The 26,643-nt window shown below is 37.3% G+C and overlaps 1 protein-coding gene across 2 annotated transcripts in view; it reads right to left on the bottom strand.

The window, feature by feature from the left end:
• Window positions 1-19,840, bottom strand: part of afap1l2 (actin filament associated protein 1-like 2) — a 59,148-nt gene extending 39,308 nt beyond the window's left edge. The window contains exons 1-2 of one of the 2 annotated variants that reach the window (XM_044102069.1): window positions 19,662-19,840; window positions 3,734-3,862 (exon numbers count right to left, since the gene is read on the bottom strand). In XM_044102069.1, the coding sequence (XP_043958004.1) occupies window positions 3,734-3,862; window positions 19,662-19,677 (145 nt within the window). In that variant the 5' untranslated portion in view covers window positions 19,678-19,840. The remainder of the gene's footprint in view (window positions 1-3,733; window positions 3,863-19,661) is intronic. The other variant, XM_044102070.1, reaches the window with a different exon arrangement.
• Between the last annotated feature and the right edge of the window lie 6,803 nt (window positions 19,841-26,643).

The raw sequence follows: 26,643 nt of genomic DNA on the forward strand, positions 1-26,643 counted from the left end.
GGCAGATTAAGACCCAGATTAATTTAAGCTCAGCACTTTCCTTAAAACCCTGATATCCGGATTTCACAGGGAAAAGTCCCCAACATTCAGTAAGCTAGTCTGGCAAATATAGTCTGGACCCGGTGCACAATTTCTTTAACTGAACTATTCATAGACATAAAAACAAGTGAAGTAAGTGTTTTTTTTTTCTAGATATGTGAACATTTCAAGTGAAAAGACAACAGAACATTTCAGGCAATCAAGACAAACTGGTCTGGTTCTGTTTTAAAGTAACTGTATCAGACATCTAAGCTACTGTGTGACTGATCTCTAAACAGTGTTCCACGTGGTAATAATGTAACCTAAAAACAGACAAAAACAGAATTTTTCTGATGTTTTCTCTGTATCTTTAGCGCTTTAGTCTAGCATCATCACCAGGTTTTTGGCTCTTGTTTGGGTTCATTTGCACATTTTGGACCAAAACACGTTCCTCTCTGGGACACAGAACCTGTCTCTTTCCTGAGTGATATGATGTTTGGACATTCCCATCAAGTCTAAACTTGCATTTAATTGTTTTAACACATGAACGTGGCATTTTCAAGCATCCAGAAATGGTTCCCACGGATGAAGCAGACCTGTGTGGCTCCACTATAGATTTCCAGGCTGATTTCTTTGGACTTTCCCATTCTGTGAAACAAGTGTTGAAGACATGACTTTTGAATACTTCCATAGGCGTGCCTCGAGAAGTTCCCTCGTTATTTAAAGAAAAACTAATCATTCTGCATGTAAAATTCTAATTTAAGAGACAATAACTATATCTGATCTTCTCTGTCATTATTGTGGCATTTAGCAAATAGAACTAATGTTGGTAATTTAAGTTGACCTAAAATAAGAGGAGTTTTAGTCAGTGTATGTAAACCTCTGGTTTCAACTGTATTGCAAGATTCTAAGGACAATATTTGTTTGTTTTTTTTAACCAACTGAACATCGAGATTTCCAGTGGGAATGTGGGAAAATCTAATCTCAGTTTTGTGCCAAACAAACGTTTAGGATGTCTGTCCAAAGTTCAGGATTTAAGAGGGCGCTCCATTCCAACAATCAGACTATTGTGCAGGCAGATGGGATCACTATTGACACCCACTCTTACCGGGGTAAGCATTCATCAAACATTAGTCAGAGACCTCGTCACTTGCACAGATAGAGCTTTGTGCCACTCCCATCTTTGAAGTTTTGAGGATTGTTGACTAATTTTGGAAAGGGACTATAAAACTTGATCTGTTAAAAACACTCATAAAAACAAGTTTGGATTATTTCAAGCAAAGATGAGGCTTGAAGGTGGATTGAATATTAACTTAATATCAACAATGATGTAATGGTTTTTTTCAATCTATGTAGCTAAATAAGACATTCACTGACAAAAATAGGATTAAGACCTGATTTGTAAATAATGTGCTTATGTGATTTATGTAATATCATTGATGTTTTATGTAGATCAGGAACCACATGGGATAACAAATGGAGCTATGGTGTTATCTCATAGATAACACCATAGGAGCCTCCAACAGTCAAAGAATTAATTAAATTCCCCTTAGTCATATATTTCTTAATCATAATAAATATGATCTCAAGGTAGGTATACACATTACATAGAAATCGAGTTCTATCGATTTATAAATGATAAAATAGTGAAATCAGCTATCATTTAGAAAGAACTGGTAAAAAGTAATCCATCCAATAAATCCAAGAATTTTTTCCCCAGTTTGCAATAAGTCAAAATCCTTGAGCAAGCATGTGGCGACAGTGGAGAGGAAAAACTCACTTTCTATAGTAGGGGTGCCCAAAGTCGGTCCTCGAGGGCCAGCATCCTGCATGTTTTAGTTCTCTCTCTGGTGGTAGTAACCTTTTCAGCATGTCAATGTTCTTCGTAGGCCATGCATTTAAGGGGCCATCATTTGATCCAGGTGCGTTAAACCAGGGAGAGAACTAAAACATGCAGGAGGCCGGCCCTCCAGGACCGACTCTGGGCACCACTGTTCTATAGGAAGAAAAATTTTCAGTATGAACAGCAAATGTCTTGGGAAAGCACAGTAACTTCAGTCAGAGGCTTCTTCAGATTTACTGGAATACAGACTGCTACAAGAGATCTTTCCTGCCAACAGCCATAACTCTTTGAAGAATTAATGAGTTACAACAACATTTAATTTCCCTTTGGGATTAATAAAGTATTTTTTAATTGAATTTGAAATCTGGTTGATTGATTTAATGCAATCGCTAAAAGGCATCAGACATAGAAGATTTCTCTTAGATCACAGTAGCAGATGTTGATGTAGATTGAGATGGGTTTCATTTTGGGTTTGCATAGTCCTAATGTATATATACTCATCACTAGAGAGGATGTGTACCAAATCTCGTTGGTGATTAAATGCTTTTTGTCAGCGAGGGAGTTTACTTTAATAATCACAACAGAATAATTTTAATAGCATAAAGCAGTCAACGTCATTTTTACTTTGCCATATCAAAATCATGAATGTCTGTGGGAATGTATTAATAAAACTACCTATTAAACTGTTAAAATATTATAGCTTTCTCTGCATTTGATGTAGTTTGAAACATGCAAAAATAAACTGATTTGATTTGACTGATAAAATAATATTTAAGCACACAACTGTTATTTTGAAGTTCTATTTTTTTAAGCCCTTGAGAGTCTAGTGGGCCACAAAAGTAGCTGTTATGGGCCGGATTGGCCTGCAGGCCTCGAGTTTGACACGTGGTACATGGATGCCGTGATGTTCTTTAAGTAAAACTGAAAAGCTCAAAACCAGATACATTAAAGGACTCCACTAATCTTGCTCTCATTCAGCCTCTATTTAAGCTTTAGTTTAATGCAAAATATTATAATCTGTGTGGCATATTAAATAATATAATTTTTTAAATTAATACAGGGTAAAAAATTCCTGTTTTTAATCATTGCTGGAATATCTGCAGCAAAGGGTTAACTTGACCTGTATTTGTGCTCTAATAGAGGTTTAGATGATGAAACTTTGTAACAAAGAAATATGTACATAGTGGAGGAACTATAAAACGCTCGTAACTTTACCACATGAACGGCCAGAGTAAATGTTCTGACTTCAACAACAAACCTTGAGGTTGCAGCACAGCGGAGAAAAGCTGGTTGTTATAACGTGTTCTGGGAACTGATCACGAAGCTGCAGCCCAGTTGTTGAGGGAAGCTGTTTGGTTGAACTACATATTTGAGCTGAGTAAGATTTTACCCGGAGAGGAAATCAAACAAAACTCCAACCTTGGGGTGAGACTCTCACGAAGCGTCTCCTTTGAAACTGATACCGCGAGGTGAAACCAAACAGCAGCAGAATAAAACGATGTTTTGCCTGTACAGTGAAAACAGGTTTTTAAAGGGAACAGAGTTGAAAGGCTATTTATAAGCTCCTTTGCAAAGGAAGTGAGCATCCCCCAGAGGATAAATGCAGCTTTGGAAAAATGATACAGCCTGGAGCCAGAAGAGGAAGTACGGAGAGAGGAGTCCAAGACCTGAACATGGAAAATCATGACTGCTTGTGTGATTGTTAGAGGGCAAGTCTCTGAGAAAGATCCAGAGCTAAGTTCAACTGGCTTTTTCAACCCACTGGGGAGAGAAACTGAAAGATATGGCTAATAGCAAAAACTCTGTATTTTTGCTATTATTAATGCATAAAGGTGTTTGAAAAGCATACTCTCTAATATTTTTTCATCTTACCACTTGAGGTTCTGTAGGACAGCAGAAGATCCGACAGCAATCCTTTCTGGACTGTGGCATTCCCGCTCAGAGTCTCCCTGTCCAGGATGAGCAGGAAGCGGTGAAGCTCCATCAGGAGCTGGTCCAGCACTGAAAAGCCCAGACAGACAGCAGGAATTCAGATTTACAGCAAAACAAAAACTCCTTTAAACCTTACTCCACACTGATTGGCATGGGAATGTTTTTGTCTTGCATCAGTGATTTAAGGACACGTCCATTACAGTTTCCACATTACACAAGAAAAAGGAACGCAATGAGGAAACACATACGTTTCCTGGCAATCATTTAAAGAATATTTAACTTAAAACTGAGATTATTTTTGTTGCTTCTTAAATGTTATGTTTCGTGCCAGAGTTTTACATGGGAGAAAGTCTTCTGAGGTTTTCTTCTGGCAGCCATTGATCACGTTTCTCTCAGTCCGTTTCCATCGACAGTGAAAGTGTGTTTCGTGGTTGTTTAGGGGACTCAAGTAAAAGGTCAAGTTCAGTGAGGGGGAGGAGCCTAAGCCTGTCTGGGTGAAGCCCACACACGTCCTTTAGGGGTCAGCGCTGAGCTCTCTGCCCTCACTAACTGTGTGTAAGGAGTTCTTTGTATTTCCCTTCACTGTCTCTTGGCTTCATGAATAAACCCCCTCGCTTCAGTGGGCCTCAGAGCGAGAGAACTTCCTCAGCAAGACAAGAGACATAAGGCGGGTAACAGAGGAGAAGTTTTACTAAAGGAAAAGGACTTTTAGGTATTTGTAAGAAGGAATGTGGTGATTTAATATTCAAAATGTTAAGTTAACCCCTGCTAAGATGCTGGATTTTTGGAATGGAGCAAAATACACCAAAAATAAGGATTTCAAGCAACTTTAGTGAAATATATCCTGTACACTTTAGCTGAGAAAAACAAAGAGAAATCTCTTTGGGCGAAACCAGGTTGCCTAAACTAAGCTAGTATATTAACATCCCATACATGGATACTGCCCTGTTTACTTTGAAACCCTCTTTCCAAATACATCAGATTGTGAAGACATATCTTATCCACAATCCTCTTCAGATGATCACTCACATTCTCTAGGTGCAATGCCACTTGGCATATTATTAGGCAAAGCTTGCAGAGCAGCCAATCCAGGAGTGGCACTTATTTCTCTTGGCACTGATTGGCTTTACTCCTAAGAGAGCAGAACTAGACGACCATTGATATTAGTTTCTGCAGTAGTTCTAAGATCATTTCCACTCTGCGTATTAAGGGATATTAAGTTATATTTGGAATTTGAACTACTGGTAATAAAATTTGGGAGTGTAGGAGAACTCTTAAGGCTCCCACATACTCTGTAAGCTGCGCTGACTCTGCACATTCTCATAAAGATTTTGCACAAATTTCAGCTTTTAATAAAGGGTGAAAATGAGCAAATGTCAGGAACAGAGATAACAGATGAGCTTTATTCACATTAAATTACATTCTCTAAAACTGAAGGCATGTGCGAACTAAAGATAGCTTAATAAGTCAGCTAAAAGTGTGAGCTTTTTGTGAGCACCACAGTTTTATGAGTATGCTGTATATATTTTGAAGCAAATGTGGATTCAAAATTTTGATGCAATTTGTTATAGTCTGAAGATGCAACACAAAAGCGTGAAATTTCACTAGTAGAGATTCAACTAAATAACTTTACTCAACCAGAAATTGAAAATGCAACCCAACTTCTCAAAGTCTGCAAGAACTTAACTTTTCACCCTACATAAAGCAAACAACTTTTACAAGGACTGAAAGCTGTTCCTGCCTTGTTGAACTCTGTTAAAACAGTCAAATATCTCACTTTAGTGGCTTCTTCCGGCTCAGACTAATCACTAAGCCTAGAGGGGGTTGGGAGTAAGTTCATAAACTCTCCTCTCCTTCCTAAATAAGTACAAGAAGCAATATTTTGAAGAATAAAGCATCAGATCTCAGCAAAATTTTGCCTCTTGGAGATGACAAGACAATTCTTGAAGCTACCAGAAGCAATGTTTCTGGTAGCTTCAAGAAAGCATGGAAAATTTTTTTATTTATGCACACAACAGATTGGTGTGTTGGCAACATGATTATAAAAGTCTCTATGTGCGATTCTAACTGTTGTTTTCCAGTTAGTGTTTGGCCACCGGACATGAATCTAAACATTTTTTCAGTCTCCTCCTTGTGTGTTTGCAGAGATTGACTCAGATGGCCTTTTGCATCCGAGGACCCTGGGAAACGGAGTCAGCTGACAGGACAGGGAGGTCTGCAGCCCGCCTGTCTTCTCTGAGCCTCGGTTTGGCCAGATGCCCGACGCACATGCAGCGAGTGACCGCAGCCTCGCAGCACAAACAGTTCACCAGAGAGATTTTCAGAGAGATGGACTACTGCAGGGAGTTTTAGCTGCTGCACCAAATACATTGTAAAACCTCAGCAAGTGAGAATTAAATACCAAATTCCTGCTAACGATGAGTGAAATCATACATTTATTTGTGTTTTAGCGACTGTACAGAATGTCAAAGCAGAATTTCTCTTCCGTGTTGCTGCGGTTGGACTTCCTGATTCGCTTTATTCCGCAAGACCATGCTTTTGTTTACTCTTGTCACACATATGCCTACTGTGTGGGTGATGAGCTTGCAGATTTACAAAATCAATTCAATTTTGTCTAAAGTCAGGATTTATTTTAAAGTATGCAGTATTCAATGGCTTCATTTTTAGATAAGTTTTACAAAACATCAAATCAGAATCTTTTCGTAATTCCTCAAGAAATTATTCTTATTTTATTGAACACGTTTAACCCCTGATTGTATATTAAATGTTTTGTGTTATATTGGCTGAGTCTGTTTTCAATTAAGTTGCATTCATTACTTCAATCACGCTGCAAACCTTACACGAAAAAGACAATCCTCTTTATCCTCAGGCCAACACTAATGATCGCTTCATATTAATGTTCATCCCAGCAGTTAGATTTCCTTACAGCTAATCGCTTCTTAGCACCGACGCTCGTTGTTTGCATGTTATTTGTGTTAAGTAATTGAAACCTGTGGCTAATGAGTATCTGTTCACTTTGTTTAATTAAAGCTGGACACAAAAATAGAAGTAAAACCAATTATCTATCTGAAAATGTTCTTCTCAAAGATGGCCTTTAGTTCAAAAATAGCTCAGGAATTGGACTCAAGTTTTTCCCCATCACTCCTTTAATTTGACCATCAGCTAAACAAGGATGTCTTGTGAGGACGTTAGCTGAATTTCCAGTTCTGAGAAGCTTCAGCTTTTAAATCAAATAAAGGAGACAAGGCCTCTGATTTTGGAAAGGCAGCTTTCATACCAAATGGAATCACAGACATTCTTTTCGAAGCTTAGATAAACAAACTTATCTGGTGTAAATATATCCTTAATAGAATCCTGTTAGACTGTCTTACAGATGCAGGAAGTGCCATAAAAAGACACAACCTAAGTGGATAGAGCAACATTTCAGCAAAGAAACAGATAGAGACAGAATTGATCTCAAATAATTTTTCATCGTTTGGCTTTACTTATTTTTGTAATTTTGTAACAGAAACTGGGATCCTTTTGCAGTTTTTCCTCTTATCCGTACATCATCTCTCAATCGACTCTCTTCTCAGGCCTACACTTTTCATTACCGTGTATTTCCCTGTGTTGGTACCAAAAATGAATGGGAATAGAGTCAAATAAAATAATGTAATTCCATAACAACGGCTTCAACTCGATGATGCAAGAGAAGCAGCTGAGATGTAAGATTTCCAGCCTGGAGCAGCTGGTTGAGGTCTGTTTGGGACACTTCCTCGACTCTGTGAATCACAGTCATATTTTGGGATGTGGTGCAGATGTTGGAAACAGTTGCAAATAAGCTTGTGTTCCTTTCTTTGCAGCTGAATGCTGAAGTCAACTTAAAAACACTTTCATAAAAGGTTTTGTTTGGACTTTCCATGCATTTTCTTTATCAGTGAACTCATTTTTCCAGGTACTCCCCACAAAAATGACAGGACAGTTTCTGTTCACAAATCCCATGACTCACAGTCACAGCAGGCTGTTCAAAAATGAAACATTCAACACAGTTTGTGGATAACCAAAATAAATCACTTTATCAAGTGCAAAAAAACCTGCCTTTTCTTAATGTTGGCACCAGAAATTACTTTAGAACGGAAGCAGGCTGACTTCATGCAACTGCGAAACAATTTTCTTTTTCAGTTTCCAATCTTATGGAAGCTCTATGTTTAACTCTTATGCCCAACTACTGTTATAACTAGGATTTATTTGAATGCATCTCGGTCCTGCTGCTGTATGGCAAGCTGTTTATGTCACTTTGATTCTGGTTTCAGTTCCAAGACAATAATTAATACAAAATTAATAAAATCTCCCAATCTAAACTTTGTGGTTTTTCACAAGATTAACAGTTAGGACCAGCTAAATATATTTACGATGTTAAAATAAGAAGAATTTGCATTAAAATAAGATGTGAAGCTAACAGTCAAATGCGTCAAATCACAGTACCTTCTAACTGCTGTCAACTGAGGTGTAACTTCATCTAAATGGGAAGTGGAAACAAGAAGGAGAATTGCAACCAACAGTGACCAAACTTCACATCAAAATGATTGGATGGTAGTGAAGTTTGGACTAACGCGGACTGAAGAAGCTTCTGCTTCAGCAGGCATGAGGGAAAACCGCAAAAGCAGAGCAGTTTTACGGCACATCTTTGCAGCTAAACAACTTTTTTAAATCTATACAATATAGATAAAACAAATCGTCAACTTCAGAGTAATAGTAAAGTAGAAATTGTTGAATTTGAAGATGTTTGTAGTTATTTGTGTTGGTATATGATTCAGGTGTTGAAAAGACACAAATTGCATTAAATATTCTGCATTTTGTTTCTTTCATCTTTCATTCTTGACAAACAGTTGACAGTGCATCACTGCAACCAATTAAAATGGAGTATAAATCAATCAACTAATCAGTTCAACAGTTATTACAATAACAAAACAATAAGCCACTGTGCCTTGACATGCTCCCAATGTTTTTGAATTTATTTAAATAAACAGTGAATGACCCGTTAAACAAGGTTGCCTATTTAAAAATGTGCATTTTCACTGGAATTTTTTTTTTATACAGAATACGGTGTATAGTTTATAAAGTGGAAGGCCTCAGTGCAGTAGAAATAATAATAAGATGGAAATTATTGGGTTTTTAAACCTCTTAAAAAAAAATTTAACAGCATGTAACTTTTCCTGTGGGGGTCAACCAACGCCACATCGGATCGCTTTCCTCCAGCAAGCTTTTGTTCCAGAATAAGTAGCAGATTATCATCTGATGGCGGCGACTGAATAAAAGATCAAACACTGTGTTGATTGGTGTTTGATTTCTATTGGCAGGGAGAAACCTTTCCACCGAGTCATGACGGGTTCAACTGCAGGGTAAAACTGTGCTGCTGACATGGCTGATTAATTCAAGCTGTGTTTTGATCTCATTACCATAGAATCCTGAAGATGAAGTAAATCTGGAATTAGATAGATGACAGAAAAAAGGCTGTTGTCAGTACTGAATGAACTGCATTAAAGAAGTGGACATGCAAAGCAAAAGATAGAGTAAAAGATAAGAGCTGCTACGGACATTACAGGTCGATGCTTTGTTTCCAGACTAGCGTTTTTTTTTGTAAAATTTTAGCATCGCAAAAAAGAAGCCTCACTTATGAGAAGACAATATTTTTCACCATGGGTATGTCTAGAACAAAGTAAAACACTTTACCATCACATAAAACGTTCTGAAATATGAAGAAATGTAATTCTTGAATGATGTTGTACAGTCTTTTTTTCTTTGGTTTTTCAATTTAACTTAACTGATCAACCATAACAAGCAAGAAACTGAAACAATGTGGGAGACAATTATATTCATCAAGCTAATTAGATGAGAAAATAACTTCTAATCTTAAACTTCATACATTTCATTTACTTAAATTATTAAATTAATTATTAACTGGAGTCAGTTCATTATTGCAAGAACCTTTGAAGCATCATGCTGAACAGAATATATCCATACAACAAATACAGGAGTAGTGTATTTATGTACATTAAAATAATATTAACATCTATTTAACTTAGATTACAAGTTAAATTTATTCTTACTTCTGTTATTTGTTGTGATTAAGTCTTATCGCTAATGAATAAAATAAAATGAAAATATATTTTTAGACCACTTTGTTCATCTTTGTGTGATTGAGTAGCCACCACTTGAACCCGGCTTTTAACAGCATGTTGTACACAAGAATATACACGAAAAGTTGAGTGGAAGGAAAATAATGTGCGTGAAAAAAGGATCAACCACAGGGATAACATGACACGGAGAGGATTGTGAGGGAAAGCCAGTTTGAAATTTTGAAGAGAATCACAAGACATGACATGTGGCTGGAGTTTATGTACAACTCTGGAAAACAACTGAAATGATCAGTTTCTCTGATTTTACTCTTTATAGGAATATATCTGAGTAAAATTAACATTATTTTTTATTCTATGAACTACTGACAACATGTCTTCAAAATTCCAAGCAAAAATTTAGTATGTATGTAAAAATGAAAACTGGTAAAAATAACCAAAACAATGCAGTGCGTTCATAGCTCAAATAATGCAAAGAAAACAAGTTTATATTCATTTTGAGATAACAATACTAATGTTTTAACTCAGGAAGAGTTCAGAAATCAATATTTGGTGGAACAACCAGGTTTCCAATGGGATTCAGTGCAGTGGGCTCTTAGTTTTTTCCAGAACTGTATGAGTATCACTTTTTAAACTGAATTACTGAAAGAAATTTGCAAAACAATGTTGTTGTAATTTATTGAGAAGCACCTCTATTTTAGCAACAATATTCCCTATAATTTTTATAAAATAAAAATAAGACATTATATCTTTTAATAACATGTTTCGGTAACTTGGGGATTCATGAATGCATTTTTAATGTTATATTTATAGCAAGGCGTAACTGTCCACATCAGAAATTCCCCTTTGAAAAAACTCTTCTCAAATGTTTGTGAAAGTAACATATGGTTCACACATACATGCAAAAAGAATCACACCTTGATAGCAGGCAGAGTTCATGCTCTGTCACACAAATTTCATGAGTATTTACTGCTGCAGCCACAAATACTTGTCTCACACTGGTACTAAGGCTGCATTCACACTGCAGGCTGAAGTGACTTAAATCCGATTTTTTTAACTTAATGCGACCTGTATCTGATTTTTTCATGACAGTCTGAATAGCACAGGTTGAACGTGACCCAGTTCACTTGGCTATCCGATAGGTATCCAATTCAAGTGCGACCTAACCTTCAGGTCACATTCATCCGAACTGAACGTCACTGATACTGGGCAAATCTCACTATTCTGAGCCCTGATACGAGTGATACCAGCGGGACGTAAAACAACGACCGCGACGGTCTACAATGAGGATTAAGTTGTTAATATGCTACTCCGGTCGGACAACAACTTCAAATATGTAAGCTGTGCTCCACCGTTAGCATCCATGTTACTTCCGCAAACACTGAGCACTTCTTTTTATGGCGGTTGGCAGAAAACTGAGAACGCTGTCGCTATTGCGCCCTCTACTGCGCATGCGGGACACTTTCAGGTACTTTGCCCGTTCGGACTGCAGAATACATACAGGTCGCATATGTGTGGCAGTTTGAACAGCCCCGGCAAAAAAAAAAAAAAAAAAAAAAAAAAAAAAATCAGATTTGACAAAATATTGGAATCGTGTCATTTCAGTCTGCAGTGTGAACGCAGCCGAATTCTCAATCAGCTTTCTTTAATTAACTATCCAAAGTTGAACATTAGAAATATTTAATCAATTTTAGTGCTTTAAACAAAGCCATCTTTCAAAATATCTGGGCTACTACGTTACGGTTGAATTTGGTCAAAGCGGCATCCAAATAAGAACATGGTTTCCCTTTCAAATTTGTTTTGAAACGGCAGCTCCAAATGCCAAAGAAACTGCCTATAAATGAAATGATGGCCATTTTTCATATTTGTTTTTTTACACTTCCTCTGTTCCAGTTTTTGAATCATGCCTTTTATTCAGGCCAGGTTCTATCGTTTAGACCTAAGCTGAACTAAGACTCACAGGAAGTAACAGAAGAAATTACGCAGTTTTTCACAAGTCAAAGTGTAAAAAATGTCTCAAAAATAAATTGTATGTTTTAAGCAATGACCTATTTTTACTTATTTTTTAAGCTTCCTGACACTTTCAAAGTGTTAGGTGAAAGATGACCTGATACTTTACAATTTTGCAGTTTAATTTAAAATACAGTTGAAACTAGTTATTTACATGCATGTATAAGGTGTCACTTTTAGTTAGCTATTTTTTGGATTTCTCAGATTACCAGCTTTGAATTTGCTTAATATCAGTATAATAACAACTTTCTTTGATTTTAGACGTCTAATGTACACTAAAACTACTCTGCCTCTAAACGATATGATTACATTATATGAATTATATGAACCACATTCTTGATCCCAATATACATGCAATTTCAGAAGAGGAGTACAGCAGAAGTAGCACACTAACTTCAAACATGAGTGGAAATTGATGTCCTACAAAACCCTCTTTGTTGTATTATGCTTTAGACCCAAATAACACAATATGGAAGCATGCACAGCAAGTTAGAAAACAGTGTAAAACATCTTCACTGTCCTCCAGGCAGTACTAACATGGATCTTTGCATAAGCCTTATCAGAATGATTATTATTTTTTAATTGCTGTTCTGAAAATGGCGGTGGGTAGGTTTGTAACCATATTTTCTAGTAGCTACCATTTACTGATTCAACACACTTCTCCTTTCCTAGAATTGCATGTTGCCTTATCTTTTAAAATAATAATAAAAAAGCTAACAGAAACAGATCTTTGTGTGTCATCATATTTACGCACACGCCAAACAAAATCAATCAGTTTCTTGACAGTCTGATCAACTTAAAAAAAGTAAATTATGAACTAATTTATCTAAGTTTTTTATGCAATAATTTTTAAATGTTTAGAGATCTTCGTACTACCTCAGGAAGTTATTGTATCACTCTACATTGTTAGAAACTGATGAACACCTTGTGGCAGTGAATTTGCTGCAAACAAACAACTCTGTATCTCTTCCTCCCACTCAATTTCTTTGCTGACAAAGTGACAGAAATGAAAAATCTGTCAGCCTCGGGTCATGAGGCGGGGGAGGCTCAGTGTGGTTCCAAATCCTCTTCCTAATCCACCACCCTGTCTGCATCCTTCCATCAACATCTTTTCCAAACGTCTTTCAAAGTGTTGCAAACTCAAGCACGCACATGTTGCATGAGTGTGCAGGTACAAAACATCAGCTACCTTTAAATTAGGATGCACTGCGCCTTAATGGGCAGTTTCAGATTTAACAAAAGAGGAAGCCTAAAAAACCTCCATGGCAATTGGTTTAAAAACAAAATTACAGACTGCAAGCAGACAAATCAAAACTAGCCACCGAAGAAAAACTTCCTAAACAGATATCACCCCACAGAAAAGTAACTAGAGGGATAGCAGGAAGTGAACAAGTCAGTAAAGGTACATATGTACGTGATTACGAGCAAGATCCTGCTCTGAGCAGCGTTCTCATCAAAGGAGAACCTGCTGAGAGGAAAACACAATACATGTCCAGTTTGGAGCTACTGTTTCCAGTAATCAAAGGCACGTTTGATGTGTCGAAAACAAGTGAGAGTGAGGAGACCCTGAGGCCAAAAAGAGCCAAACTCACACAGAGCACCCCGTTCCCATAAAGCAGGAAGCCTGTCTTTCTTTTCATCATTTTTACAACCCAGTTTGGCTTCCTGCATTACCCACGCTCAACTCACTCCCCGTTGGCAAGTTCATCCCATGACACACATACAAGTGAACCAGAGGACCTCATTCTCAGCCATGACGGTCTACATCTAAGCCTACCACTGCTGAGTTTATGGCGAGTTGAAGCCCTTGGACCCACTGACTCTGTTCTGTTGTCGTGCTGCGCTGAATTGCACTTTTTTCAACCAAATTCCCTGTGGTTTCTGAGTAGGACTACTCTAACCTTGGTCCTATCTTCTGGAGTTTACACTCGTCATCCACTCATTTTGAATTAGAACTTTGTCTTGTTATTTTCCCAGGGCTGTTGGACCCGAATAGCAGCCAATGGGCTTTCCCAGGATTCACCCTATTCTATCACAGTCCAACAAAGCCATCAAATGCCATATTACCAAGCATTTACCTTCAAGGTCAATGTAAAGTTTCCAATCACAGATTTTGATGGCCATAATAATCCGTGACCTTACTGTACAGGACTATCAGGAGGTCAAATTAATTGTTTTCTTTTAAATTGAGGATTACATTTTTGGTTACAGGTTTCTTTTATCCAGTTTAATGGTTATTTTATTTATTTTGTTTACTTTTATAAGAGTTTACTTGAGTAAGAAGTAATTGTTTATTTTTTTTGTTTTCGTGTGGGTGGACCACGTGACTATAAAAGAGAGCTCTGCAGCGCTGGGAGTCAGTCTGAGTTTAGACTCGCACAGGTTACAGAAAGGCAGTGGACTTCTGAGCTGCTATGAAGGTACTGCTAAGGTTTTTTGTTGTTGTTTTTAGCCTACCTGGACGTCCATCTTAAATATGCTGCACAGCTTCTCCAACTTTTTTCACCTGAAGATGAGCACAATAAACACCATTTAAAGTGAACTATGGCATTTTTGTCCAAGTCATAACAGACCCCAGCCACATCACAGCTTAAAACTTAGACTGAAGTGAAACCAAATACATGTCTCATAATAGTGAAACACCATCAGCAGAAATTTGGCATGATACTGAGAAGCAATAGGTGAGCATCATATCTGATGACTATTTTCCATTCTAGAAGTGCAGCACAATCGCCCTTCTTCTACTGCAGCTGCATTCATGCATGCAAATAGCCGATTTGCTATGATGTGAAATAGATAAGATTATAGCCACAATGCAGACAGCAGAAGCTTTTAGCCTGAAATACTAATGCTTCTCACTCCATCTTGCAAAGCTACAGGGGGTTTAACCAACCATCAAACAACTTCCTGTGTTCTAAGCAGTATTCTGGGTGTCACTTAATTAATTGTGAGAAATAAAAAAAAACATCATTGCACAAATATTGATTAAAATGGTTGGCATTGGAGTTAATAATCAGATACAAAAATGTTTTGGAGGAATTTTTTTGGTTTCTGACACTATTGCATGATTAAACACTCCACGGGTCAAATTGACCCAGGAACTTTATTGCTGTACCTCAGAAACAAACATAACCAATTTAATCTTGACTTAATAGTTGGGTTTTTTTTTCAATTTTTTTTAATAAAAAAACCCCCACTTTGTTGATATTGTTTTGTTAAAGCAATAAAAATAGAGAAATATTAAAGGGGTAAGTACTTTAAATAATTTCAGAACCTAACAAACAGCAAATCAGTTCATCATTATACCATTCATACAGTTTAAAATGATTTTAATAAGCTACCAAAAAACGTTCTGGATGACTGAAGTTTTCTTTGGCTCTAGAAGCAGAAGAGCAATGTGAGCACTGAGCAGAGCTACTAAAACCACAACCTTGTTGTCCTAAGAGCAGAATAGTAAAAAAGGCGATATTAGCAACTTGCAATTGAAAATATTACTAAAAACTAAAATCACTATCTGTTAATTATTCTGAATAAAGCCTGGTATCTAAATAATAAAGACCAATGATGCAATCTCCTTATGTGCAAAATCATAAGTCAAGGTTTTATGATTTATTGTTTTAAATTTCTGTTTTAATATGAAGGTTGTCATGCTATGTAATGTCAGGCCTGTAATTGCACAATAAAACACTAAACCAACAGTAAACCTGAGTCATGACAGAGGTCAGTTGGATCAAACAAAACTGCAGGTGCTTTCCCTAATTTCATCTGGTTCCCTGAGAAAAGGATGGGAATCGAGCGCTATGAGGAAACAGCTGCATGAATCAGGTTCCAGAAACACAGAGCATATCAAACCTACTGAACAGTCCTTTCCTTCTCACCAGCCTACATGAGATCACCCAGATTTCCCTTTACAGTACCTCTTTTACAAACTGCCTGGAGTTCTTAGCATCTGATTTAATGTGTTGCTGCTGCTTATAGCTGCCAAACAAGCACAGTCCATTCCTTGCGTCAGCTGCAACACACCCGTTCTTTCTCTGCAGCCTGTGACTCGCAGGTGCAGAACTTTCAGCGTCACTCCGACTGCCAATCAATTACATTCCAATTTTACACATGCAATTTGACCCAGATTTAAATGTCAGTCCCTGGTCTCAGACAAACGGCCCAGCTGTCAATAAATGAGTGCTGCTAAAGCTCCCTTCTAGCCTTTTGCTCTCGGGTGATGACATCTGGTGAGAAGAAAACCGTCTTTTTTTTAAAATTGTGACTATGTGTCAACCAAACACTTGCACAATGAGATATTGGAGTTCTTGTTTTGGGACTTAATTAGCAACCAATATACCGAGCTGTGTAAATGTATTTGCCTAATTACAGATTCTTCTGCTTTTTTTTTTTTTTTTTTTTGGTCATGACTAGCCTAAGTTAGCAAATTTGACACGAGTGAACACAAAAAGTAGCATTCAAATATTAGGGGAGATAAATGTCATCTTAAAATGTGATTAAATAACATGAGGGGAGAGGTTGTCAGTTAATGTGTTTAATATTTTAAATCAGGATTTTACCAGCTTGTATTATTTTCAAGTCTTTTATTAATTTGGGTAACTGTTAAACTAAGCCACAGAACAATAGGATGTGGACATAGCAGCTGCCTGTTGGGGCAACATCACAATAAGCAGCAAGGGAAGATACTCTTTTAGAAAGGGATGATGCAGCAGTTCAGAAAAACACTCTTACTTGCTGCTGTAGTCATATAGATCCAAAGCGACAGTTTGTAAAGATTTAAAAGTCAACACGTCTGTAAATCATAGTTGATCCCTTTGGTTTACTTTCTTTCCTGGTTTTACTAGATAGTTGATTAGCATTATGTAAGCAACACCTGGGTTTACTTGTAAGTGAAACAAGACCTAGCTATTAAGCCAGACGTAAGGTCGCTTGTTTTGTCAGACCAGAGTTGAGATGTTCTCCACTCCTGCCCTAGCAAGACAAACTCTGGTCCATTTAAAGAGGACCAAAAACATCCCAAAGTGCCATCACTGAATATAGTCCCCCATCAAGAGCTACCGCAAACTGGCAAACTCTCCTTGATTTTTTTTTTACAGTGTATCTTTTAATGAAATGTGATAATAACAGCATGTGATAATTCAGAGATAATCTTCACTGACAATGGAAGAATGATTGAAAGTACCACTTTGCTATACAGCAACTATTCAACAAGCAGAATAATAAATAAATTTAACAAAATTAAAACGGAGTCATGATACCATCATACATGCCTTAGTTTTCTCGTATTATTCAAATCAATCCACAGAGATCACAGTCTGTGTTTGGTTTCTGATTGAGCAGCTTGGGTTACAAACCTAGAGGGTGTGGCTAAAAAGTTGCAGCAATTACTTGAGCAAGATGTGTGAGATGCATGTGAGCTCTGTGTGCTCACTCAGAGTATTTAATAGTATTAAATCCCTTAAATACAAGAAAACTTGTTGTGTGCCAACTTCAACACATTAGTATCTGCCCCATATTATACTGACCAACAGGCTTCTCAGATCAGACAGACAACTGATTATTGTCCAATGGTTTTGCTTTCCTGGTGCTCCCTTTGATTTGTTTCATGTAATTACGTCACACTTGTTCCTCAATCCCGCATTAGTTCCAACAGTTTATAGTTTATAGTGGCTGTGGGTTTTTACTACTTGTTGATGTGGATTTGGGGTGTAATATTGGTGGATTTACTTCAATGTTCAGTTGATTTAGGCATAAAGAACATGTAGATCGCAGAATGAAAAGATGATGCAGAAGTGGTTCATGGCTAAAACACGATACAAATTGGGTCAATATCCATTAGCTTAGAAATTCCATATGATAACTTTTCATAGGAACCTCTTCATCCAAGCAAATTATATTACTCACTCATTTGATCAGCAGATCAATTACCAATACAGAGCCTGTGTTGACAATTAAAAGCCTTCACAGGAAAACATACACAAAACCCCTCTGACTTTGGGTATCTTGCGACATGAACTATTTACTCTGAAAGAGTGTGGGAGTAAATAGACTGAGCAATCTGGTCAGCTGGTGAACAGGAATGTGGCTGCAAGACTGTTTTCTTTCAAATTTTGCTGATCCCATCTTGGTTTGACTGGTGGCTATTGTTCCCAGTTTGAGGAAGTTGCTTCTGCTGCCCATCTGGACCAGAACAAGCAGGGGGTCCATAATGGATCCCTTTAACTTTAAACTTACGAAATTACTGCAAAGCATAACAAAATATTTTCCTGTAAACACGTGTACAAATACACTAACGTACTAAGGGCTCTAATGAAATTACTGCAAAGCATAACAAAATATTTTCCTGTAAACATGTGTACAAATGCACTAACGTACTAAGGGCTCTAATGTCATTTGGTCCAAACTCAACTGTTAATAGGAAAGTATTAGATTTCCATTGCTTATCCTTAATGAACAAATAGCCACAGGAATCTAAGGAATGCTGTGAGAATGGATCTTGGAGCTTTTGGAATTCATCAGTGGCCACAATATAAGCCATTTAGCAAACCCCACTGAGATGCATAATGTACTCCAAGGGAAACAGCGGTTTGATGTGAAGCTGTATGGCAAACCATTTGTGTAAATACTAGATACCCTTGACATCGACAGTCATTTTGTCCTACTATTTCTGGTTTCTTCTCTACTGGTTTCTTCTCCACTAGTTTAATATTTAGCTGTTCTGGTAAAAAAAAACAAAAAAAAAACTAACAGGTGACCCTTTTGATTACTTCTCATTTTAATGCAAGTAGTAGAAGCCCAATTGCTGCTCCAGTCCCACGTTGTGGGCTTTTTGACACACTAGTTGATGACTGGATCAGTGTAATTGTTGACTATGTCATACTTGATAACAAGTAGGCAATAAACACCAACATTTCTACAAGTTTATACAAATTCTGCATCCGAGTTCACTAGTCACTAATCTGAACTAGTTGACAACTAACACCATAAAATGCACAGTAGTTTTGACACCTGTTGACACTTTTTTGGTCTTACTAGTGAACAAGTAAAGCTAGATAATGGTAATTAGTTTACTAGTAAGGCAGCTTCAGTAATTACCTTTGTCTCATCATGAAATAGAAATTTAGATTTAATATAATTTAGATTTTTGTCTAAATTAGTGGCTAGTGAGCATTTAGGTTCTAGAAACTGACTATTTTACATGTTAACTAGTTGAGAAGTCTGCATATTTGAAAGTCAGTAGTGACCTAATCTGTAAATTAGGGCAACTTTCTACGATGTGGTATTACATTCCCCCCATCTAGTAGGTCTTGTGTCAAAGACCGCACAAAATAATTTCCGGAACCTCAAATGGTCCATGGGCCACACTTTGGACACCCCTAGGATAGTGGAGTGTTGTCCCTTCCATTAGTAAATTGGCCATCGAATAGGGATTTGGAATATTTACATAAACGGCTTACCATAAAGTGGGGTACTTTGACTGACAGGTGTTGGCAGATACCAAACGAACGGAGCTTGGCAGACAAGTCCATTAAAATACAAAATGCAGCTGCGGCATAATTTTACACAACTGCACTGAAATGAAAAAAATGCCATGTTGCTTTTGTGAATCTACAGCCAGAATCGCGAGGAGTCCAGTGCAACCACTTCTTCACAGAGTTGATGAGAAATCTTTGTCCGCAACTCGACTTAAATTTACCCAGCAAGTCTGCGCTTACATGCTAACTCATTAAACCGCCACCTACCTTTGTGCTTCTCCATTCAGAAACCTTCGCACGTCGCCCTCGTTTTGCTCCTAACATGCAACGAAAAACAAAAACAATCCGAAAAGTTTCTGAGTGAAGATGGGACCTGAAACCTCCCAGTGCTGTTCAGCCACAACGCTGACAGACTGAACTGCACTCACACTGTTGAGACGCAGAAGAGCGCTTCCCACTAACTTCTTCCTAATCATTTTCTGTGCCGCACCTCCTCCACCTCCACCCAGTCTGCACCATCCAGAGAGAAAGCAAAAAGATCGGTCGTTTCACTCACTGCGGTGATCCTCATCGGAGTCATTCAAGTTTTTACTATAATGTGATCGACTGCATTCATTGATAAAAATGTGTTAAAGAACGTTTAACATTACAAATCTAGTTTAAAGAGAACTCTGTCTGATGCACTTTTCAGTAATAAGCTTGTACAAAAATATACATAGTGTATTTTTGTACAAATAAAACACAATGAAGACAATTACCAGTAATTATTAATGACATCACAAAAGGCACAATAATCACAAGGGACTATAAAATGAAGCATGCAGTGTTTCTAGTTTCGCAACTTTGCCACCATATCTTTTTAGTCTGCAGACCACTTCTTTACTAACTATTTCTCAAAAAAAGAAAACAAAAAAGGTGCCAATTTTGTTATGGAATGAATTACAATGATATGTAGGTATACAAGGTAGTAGCAATAACAAACGACACGAGAAACATCTAAAACAAAGCTACACAAATTTGTAGAAGGTGGAAGACTGGATAGGCGTGCTCAATGCTCATCGGAGGAATTTTAAAAGTTATTTCGTTAAACTGTACCAAAGGCCTTGGTTAACAACCTTTGTGCTTTTTCTCAGTTGTTTGCATCTTCCACTAACCAAAACACTGCTTCCCATGGATGGCAATTTTAAGCCCTGGACATTTTGGAAATTCTGACTCAACTCAACATATTTGACGTTCTTCATTTACATGGTTAATTTAAATTATATACATTTATAAACTGTTGTCTGATAGCGGTCTTGCTGTTGTGCTTGGGATTGTTGTTTTGCTGCTTGGCACTTGTTACAGACATTCTCCCCCAGCGTTTCTGTTTGAGAGTACAATGTTTCCACCCAATTTGTCAACTTATTCATCACCCTACCACTAAATTTCACCTAACGCTTTCACTTCAATTTCCCTCTGAAGTGCTGTTTTGTTTTACACCAAACAAAGTGGAAGCCACATCTCCCCAAAACTTCCACAGCATATTTATTTTCGAAGGTTTTGAGGATCATTAAGTGGCGTTTGGCAAATGTGAAGAGTCATTGTGTTCTTTGGCCTTGGAACTCTGCCATGGATGCAATGTGTGCCCGGTCTCTATCTTTGAATTATTTTGTGACCTCCTAGATGAATTGTTGTTGCACTCTTGAAGTTATTTTGGTAGGTAGCCACTCCTTTGACGTTTTGCCACTTATCATTTTTACATTAGTTGGAAATAGATCTCACTGTGGTTCAGTGCAGTCACCAAGTAACGCCAAGGAAAGGGTTTTGCAAACTTTCCCTCACTGACAGATATCAATGACTGTTTCCAGTCATTGATATACTGGTTTTGAATTTCTTTAGATCAGGCTTTGAGATTTCCTTCATGTTTTCGGACAGGTTTCTTGCTTCTACATGTTAGAAGGCCTTGATGTGACTTGAACTTGAACTTTCAAAACTTATTTCATGATATAATAAACCCATTTGGCTGATGACATTAAACATTTTGGTGTCCTGAAAAAGCATCTGTAAAGTTGCAGAGACTTGCACATAGTTAGTAAAGCAAGTTATCTGTGACTTCTAGGAGCTTTAGAAGCAGCTAATAGCAACTTCAGTAGATCCAAAATGAGTTGGATTAATATTTACATAGACTAATTTGTTCAAAAGTTCAACTAACTTTTCTTTGTTTTCGTTTCCTTGTTTTTGTTTGATTTTTTTGTTTTAGAAAAAAGCTAGAAGAAATTGGTTATTCTAAGTGTTTTTAGTGAAAGAAATTGAGCATCTATTTCATGAGGACAGATGTGCTATTCCCAAACACTTATTTATTTACCTTTTAAAAAAGACTCCAAACCCTTCCCTTGTCTTATACAGAAAACTGAAGTACCTTCACAATCCAGCACCCCTGTGGGAGAATTGTGACCGGGTGGAGGTATGAGAGGAATGTCAAGCAACAAAACACACTCCAGTGGATGATTAAAACGCATGACATGGATCCCAGTGTTTCCTCTTTTTTTTTTACAAGGCAGTCAGTGTAACCGGTATTTAAGGAGGGAGAGGGCACGTGCACACCAACGCACAACGTATGGTTGACTTTTTAATTTTAGCAGCTCAGACAAGGATAATTCCTGTGGTTCAGTCATAGCTATGTTTCAAATGATGAACTCACACCCAAAGAAAAGGCCACACACAGGTAGATCCAACAAAATGACGTAATCTAATGCCGCTTAATGACTCAAGGAGAAGAGGTGCATGAGTTATTTCAAATGAAAATGTTTTTCTTTCTGGTGAGAACAGACACTCTCAGCTGCTGAGTTTGTGCTGGAAACAGATGGTGTACACATGATTCAAGAAATAGAAAACAATCAAAACTTGAACAAGAAGAAACACATCAACAGATTTAATGTAGCAATAGCTACATAATAAGCTGTGCAAAGGGTCTTCAGGAAAAGAAGTAAGTCTCCAAACTTGACTTTTTCCCCAAATAAACAACATAAAATCCTGCCAATATGTTACAAAGACATAAAATGTTGTCTGTTGTTTTTTCTACAAGGCTTTAGTTATGACTGTAGCATACATGTAAAAGGAAGTGGCTAAACAAGAACAGACCATTCAGGAAAGAAGACAGGAAATCATTGAAAAGTGTGCACAAAGACATCACATTATCAAACCTTTCACCATCAGCTTATCTGTTAAACCATAGATGAGAACATAAACACAGACCCACCAATACTATTGTGTTTTACATACTGTACCAGCACAGTGTTTGCAGAGTCTCTTTGTCTGTCTCCAGTTACTGAAGTTATTGAAGAGTCTGCCTCCAAGATAACTGTATGATGTTTTGTGTATGATCCATACTAATGTAATCATTTGAAAGAAAATTAAAGGCCAAAAGATGAAAACAAAACATGCATTTTCCCCATCCTTGAAAGATTCGTCAAGTACCTTGGTTAGATATAATCCTGTGACCTGAATATTTTCCAAAACTATTTAATTCAAGCTGATTCCATCTGGATTTTTCTTTGCAGCTAGAAAATACAGATTATTTTGTCTTTCTATCTTTCCTGGATTAATTGAAGTCTTATCTTTGGGGAGATTTCACCTTTTGATTGAGAAGGTCGGCAGATGATGTCAAGTTTTTCTACCCCTTGTTCTGAAGGCTTGAGTGAAAGGCAAATGTGAGTCAGGCAGGATGATGGCTCAGCAAGAAGTGAAAACCAGGGTGGTCTGGACTTTCTTGCCTCCGCTTTTTCTTTGTGAGCCCACTGCTGAAGAACGGCCCCGTTAATCCAGCAGGGGAATTCCTTTTGTGCAGTCCCATGGAGAGCTTTGTCTGGGCTGGAACTTGGACATCTTTTACGTTCATATTTAGCTGCTTAAGGAAATTTTTGTAAGTGAATTGTAAGTAGGTGAGAAAAAAAAGACTGCTAAGTGTTGATAAACTGCAAACACAGACAGTTGAGGTGTACAAAGCTGCTGAAGGTGCAGACTCTTGGATCAGACAAAAAGCATTCCTCGGCCGTGAATCAGAGGTGAAAAAGGTCAACTCCAAAATAACATCAATCCCTGTTTAATTTGAGGTTCTCCCCTTTGTTTACACACATATGCAGAGACACATAATGGAGCTTCTTACTCCACTAAACAAAGACTTCCCATCTCTGTTGTCATTACAAATAAATGTAGCCCAAACTATGTGCTTTCATGTGGAAACACACCCTCATCTCCCCTAAAGCAACTCAACAAAAAAAGAAGAACTCACTAACTCTGCAGCACCTTCTAATATTCCTAATAACATTTAGACCAAGATTACACAATGTATACTACTTTTAGAATGGTGAACCAGTGATGCAAGCACCTGATTTACTTCACATTCTCCAGTGGTTCAAGATGGAAACTGCTAAGTCAAGGTGTGATAATATTATTTTTAGTTAAGGTGTGATTTGGTTAACAGTGGCCTCCGTGGAAAGCAAACATTGGTTCTTCAGAATTTAAAGTGCTTGGTGGGCTAGAAAAATTCTTGGTCTGACACCTACAAATGCTAACTTATGAAATATGATCACCCTGGAAAAAATAACTATTTACATGAATGTATTACATTTCCTATGATGGAAATATATATAAATTGCCAACTGAAGTGTTTGCACTGAGTGAAACTTCTCAGCAGACCCTTATAGTTTAAGGTAAAGTACTTTTACAAAGTTAGGCATCTTTATGTTTTCAAAGAACTTATTTTATACATATAATTACGTAGTTATTAAATTAAATAAAAGTATATTTTTTTCTTGTTTTCTTCTAAGGTGTTTTAACTTCGTAAAGTGTGACTGTATCCTTAGTGGCACTGTACAACATTGCCATCTACAGGTGGAACAGCTAATGACTCCACATTTCCATTCTACCTAACCAGGGGAGTTAAAAAAGACAGAGAGCAGAACAAGTTGAAAGGGAGTTGAGACAGGACAAATAACAACAATCAGACCCGATGTGTGTATTTGCATCAGTGGTTCCCAAGTTCTGTCTTCAGGAGCTTTTATCCTGCAAATTTTAAGATTCAGCTTTCTTCTCCAACACGTCTGAAGCAAATGGCTGAATACCCTCATCAGCAGGTCACTCAGATCTGCAGAGAACTTTGCAACAAGCTACTCATTTGATACTGGTGTCTTACAGAAGAAATGCATCCAAAAATTGTAGGGCAGTGTGCTAGCTCTCAAAGACTAGACTTGAACACCATTGGCCATCTGAATTCAAACACATCTGTGCATCAGACTATTCAACACAAGCATAACATTGGTAGTGAGTTCTAAAACTCCATAATTATGAGTATTATAAGCACCTTAGAACTTGCTAAATCATGCAACCATAAGCATCTTTCTGGCTGCAAAATAAAATCTTAGTTTGTTTGTGCATTTTCTATATCTGAATATTTGATAGGACAGAGAAAGAGACAAATTGATTAAATTCTCCTCTTTGGAAGGAAAAGGCAAATTTGACTGTTTAGCATTAATCAAACAGAATGTAGTTAAAAGAGCTTAAAGTAAATGAAGGAACAGAAAACTCAATTTGTGAATGCTGAAAAGTGGTGAATTTGTAGAACTAGTATTAAATCCACTTCCAATATGTTTACAGTGGATAGTTGGGAGTGGTCTTAAGACAAACCCATGAGGAATTCCATTGCTACAATAAGTTAGATGACACTATTCATATATAACTATCTTTTTAAAGTTGTGCTTGGAAAAGATCGTTAACAAACCCACCAACAGAATGATTGCAGAGCACAATAAATAAGTATGATATTTTAACTATGCAGCAAAATAAAGGGTTTTTTTTCTTCCTCTTTGGTAACAGTTCTTAGTAATGTTTTGTTATATATGTGTCACCCTACATATTTTCTACAGTCTTAATGGCCTCAACAGGAAGAAATAACATCTTCAGGTTGGTATTGCGACCTGTCCAGGGTGTACCCCGCCTCTCGCCCCGAACATTAGCTGGAGAAAGGCACCAGCACCCCTCCTGACCCCGCTAGGCACAAGGATATTAGAAAATAGATGGATGGAGGTTAGTTTTGCGAGGGCATTAACCCCATACGTGTGTGTTGTATCATTTTTACTGACCAAAAGGAAACTGAAATGCCAGGCATTTAGTTTTAATTATCTTTCAATAAGATTTTTTTCTGTGAATATTACTGCCTCTGGTTCTCACTTGTATAAAACTAATATCCATTTCATAGCAGACCACCATTACTGTCTGAATGGACACTGGTTGCTCTTGTAAATTTTATTATTTGTAATGCCTTCATCACACAACCACTGTATGTCACAGTGTTTAGACTCCTGTAGTTTGCTCTGCCGTATATGCGTTCTCTTCAGGGACTCCAGCTTGCTCCGACAGTTCAAAAGCATGGCTGTTAACTGCTCTCTCTTAAATTGCCTCTAGGTATAACTGTGTGCATCGTTGTTTGTCCTGTGTATCTCTGAGTTGCCTAGCTGTACAAGGACACATCTAAAATAATACAGCCCTTAGTTTGTGCTGCTGCTTCTTTAAGAATAATCAGAGCTCGTTTTTCTCAGTTATCTGATCCACCCTGAGTCATCTAAACAGCAAAAATAATTTGGAAATTAGTCAGGAAATCCTTTATTACAGCCACAACTATAAATCTTAGGATAGCTTCAACATCAATATTTTTGTTTGTCGTGTTTGTATATTTTTTCCAGGAATATTTCATAACATCTTATTGGTACAAATCAAGAAGACAGTAACTATTTCAATAACTTATCCTGTTTTTTTTAAAGTTGTCAAATTTTGTTATTACATTGTAAAATCGATGTAAAAACACACTCCTCCCTCCCACAAGAGAACTGTTTTCTTCTTTCTTATCAGAAGGAAATCAAGCTGCACTGATTTTTTTTTGGTATTTTCTGATCACTAAAAATGTGAAACTATTTTATAACTAAACATGTGTATTTTACAAACTAATCAAATATGCATTTTCTTTCTTTCTTGTTTTTTATCACTGGTTTCTGAAAAGATAATCCAATCACCAAAACTTTCACAGACCGTACATATGACCAACTAATAATTATCAGTTAATAAATGCTTTTATAAAAATTATAACAAAGGCGAACGTAGGCATCTATATTTTGGGAAGTCCTTGACCTACATGACACATTGGCCAACTGTGTCCGTTTCTGAGCGCTATGTCTTTAAGTGGAGCTTGTTTGCAGTGCGCATGCTCATGCTCTGT

The sequence above is a fragment of the Gambusia affinis genome, linkage group LG20 (genome assembly GCF_019740435.1).
Source record: "Gambusia affinis linkage group LG20, SWU_Gaff_1.0, whole genome shotgun sequence".
In the NCBI taxonomy this organism is placed as follows: domain Eukaryota; kingdom Metazoa; phylum Chordata; class Actinopteri; order Cyprinodontiformes; family Poeciliidae; genus Gambusia; species Gambusia affinis.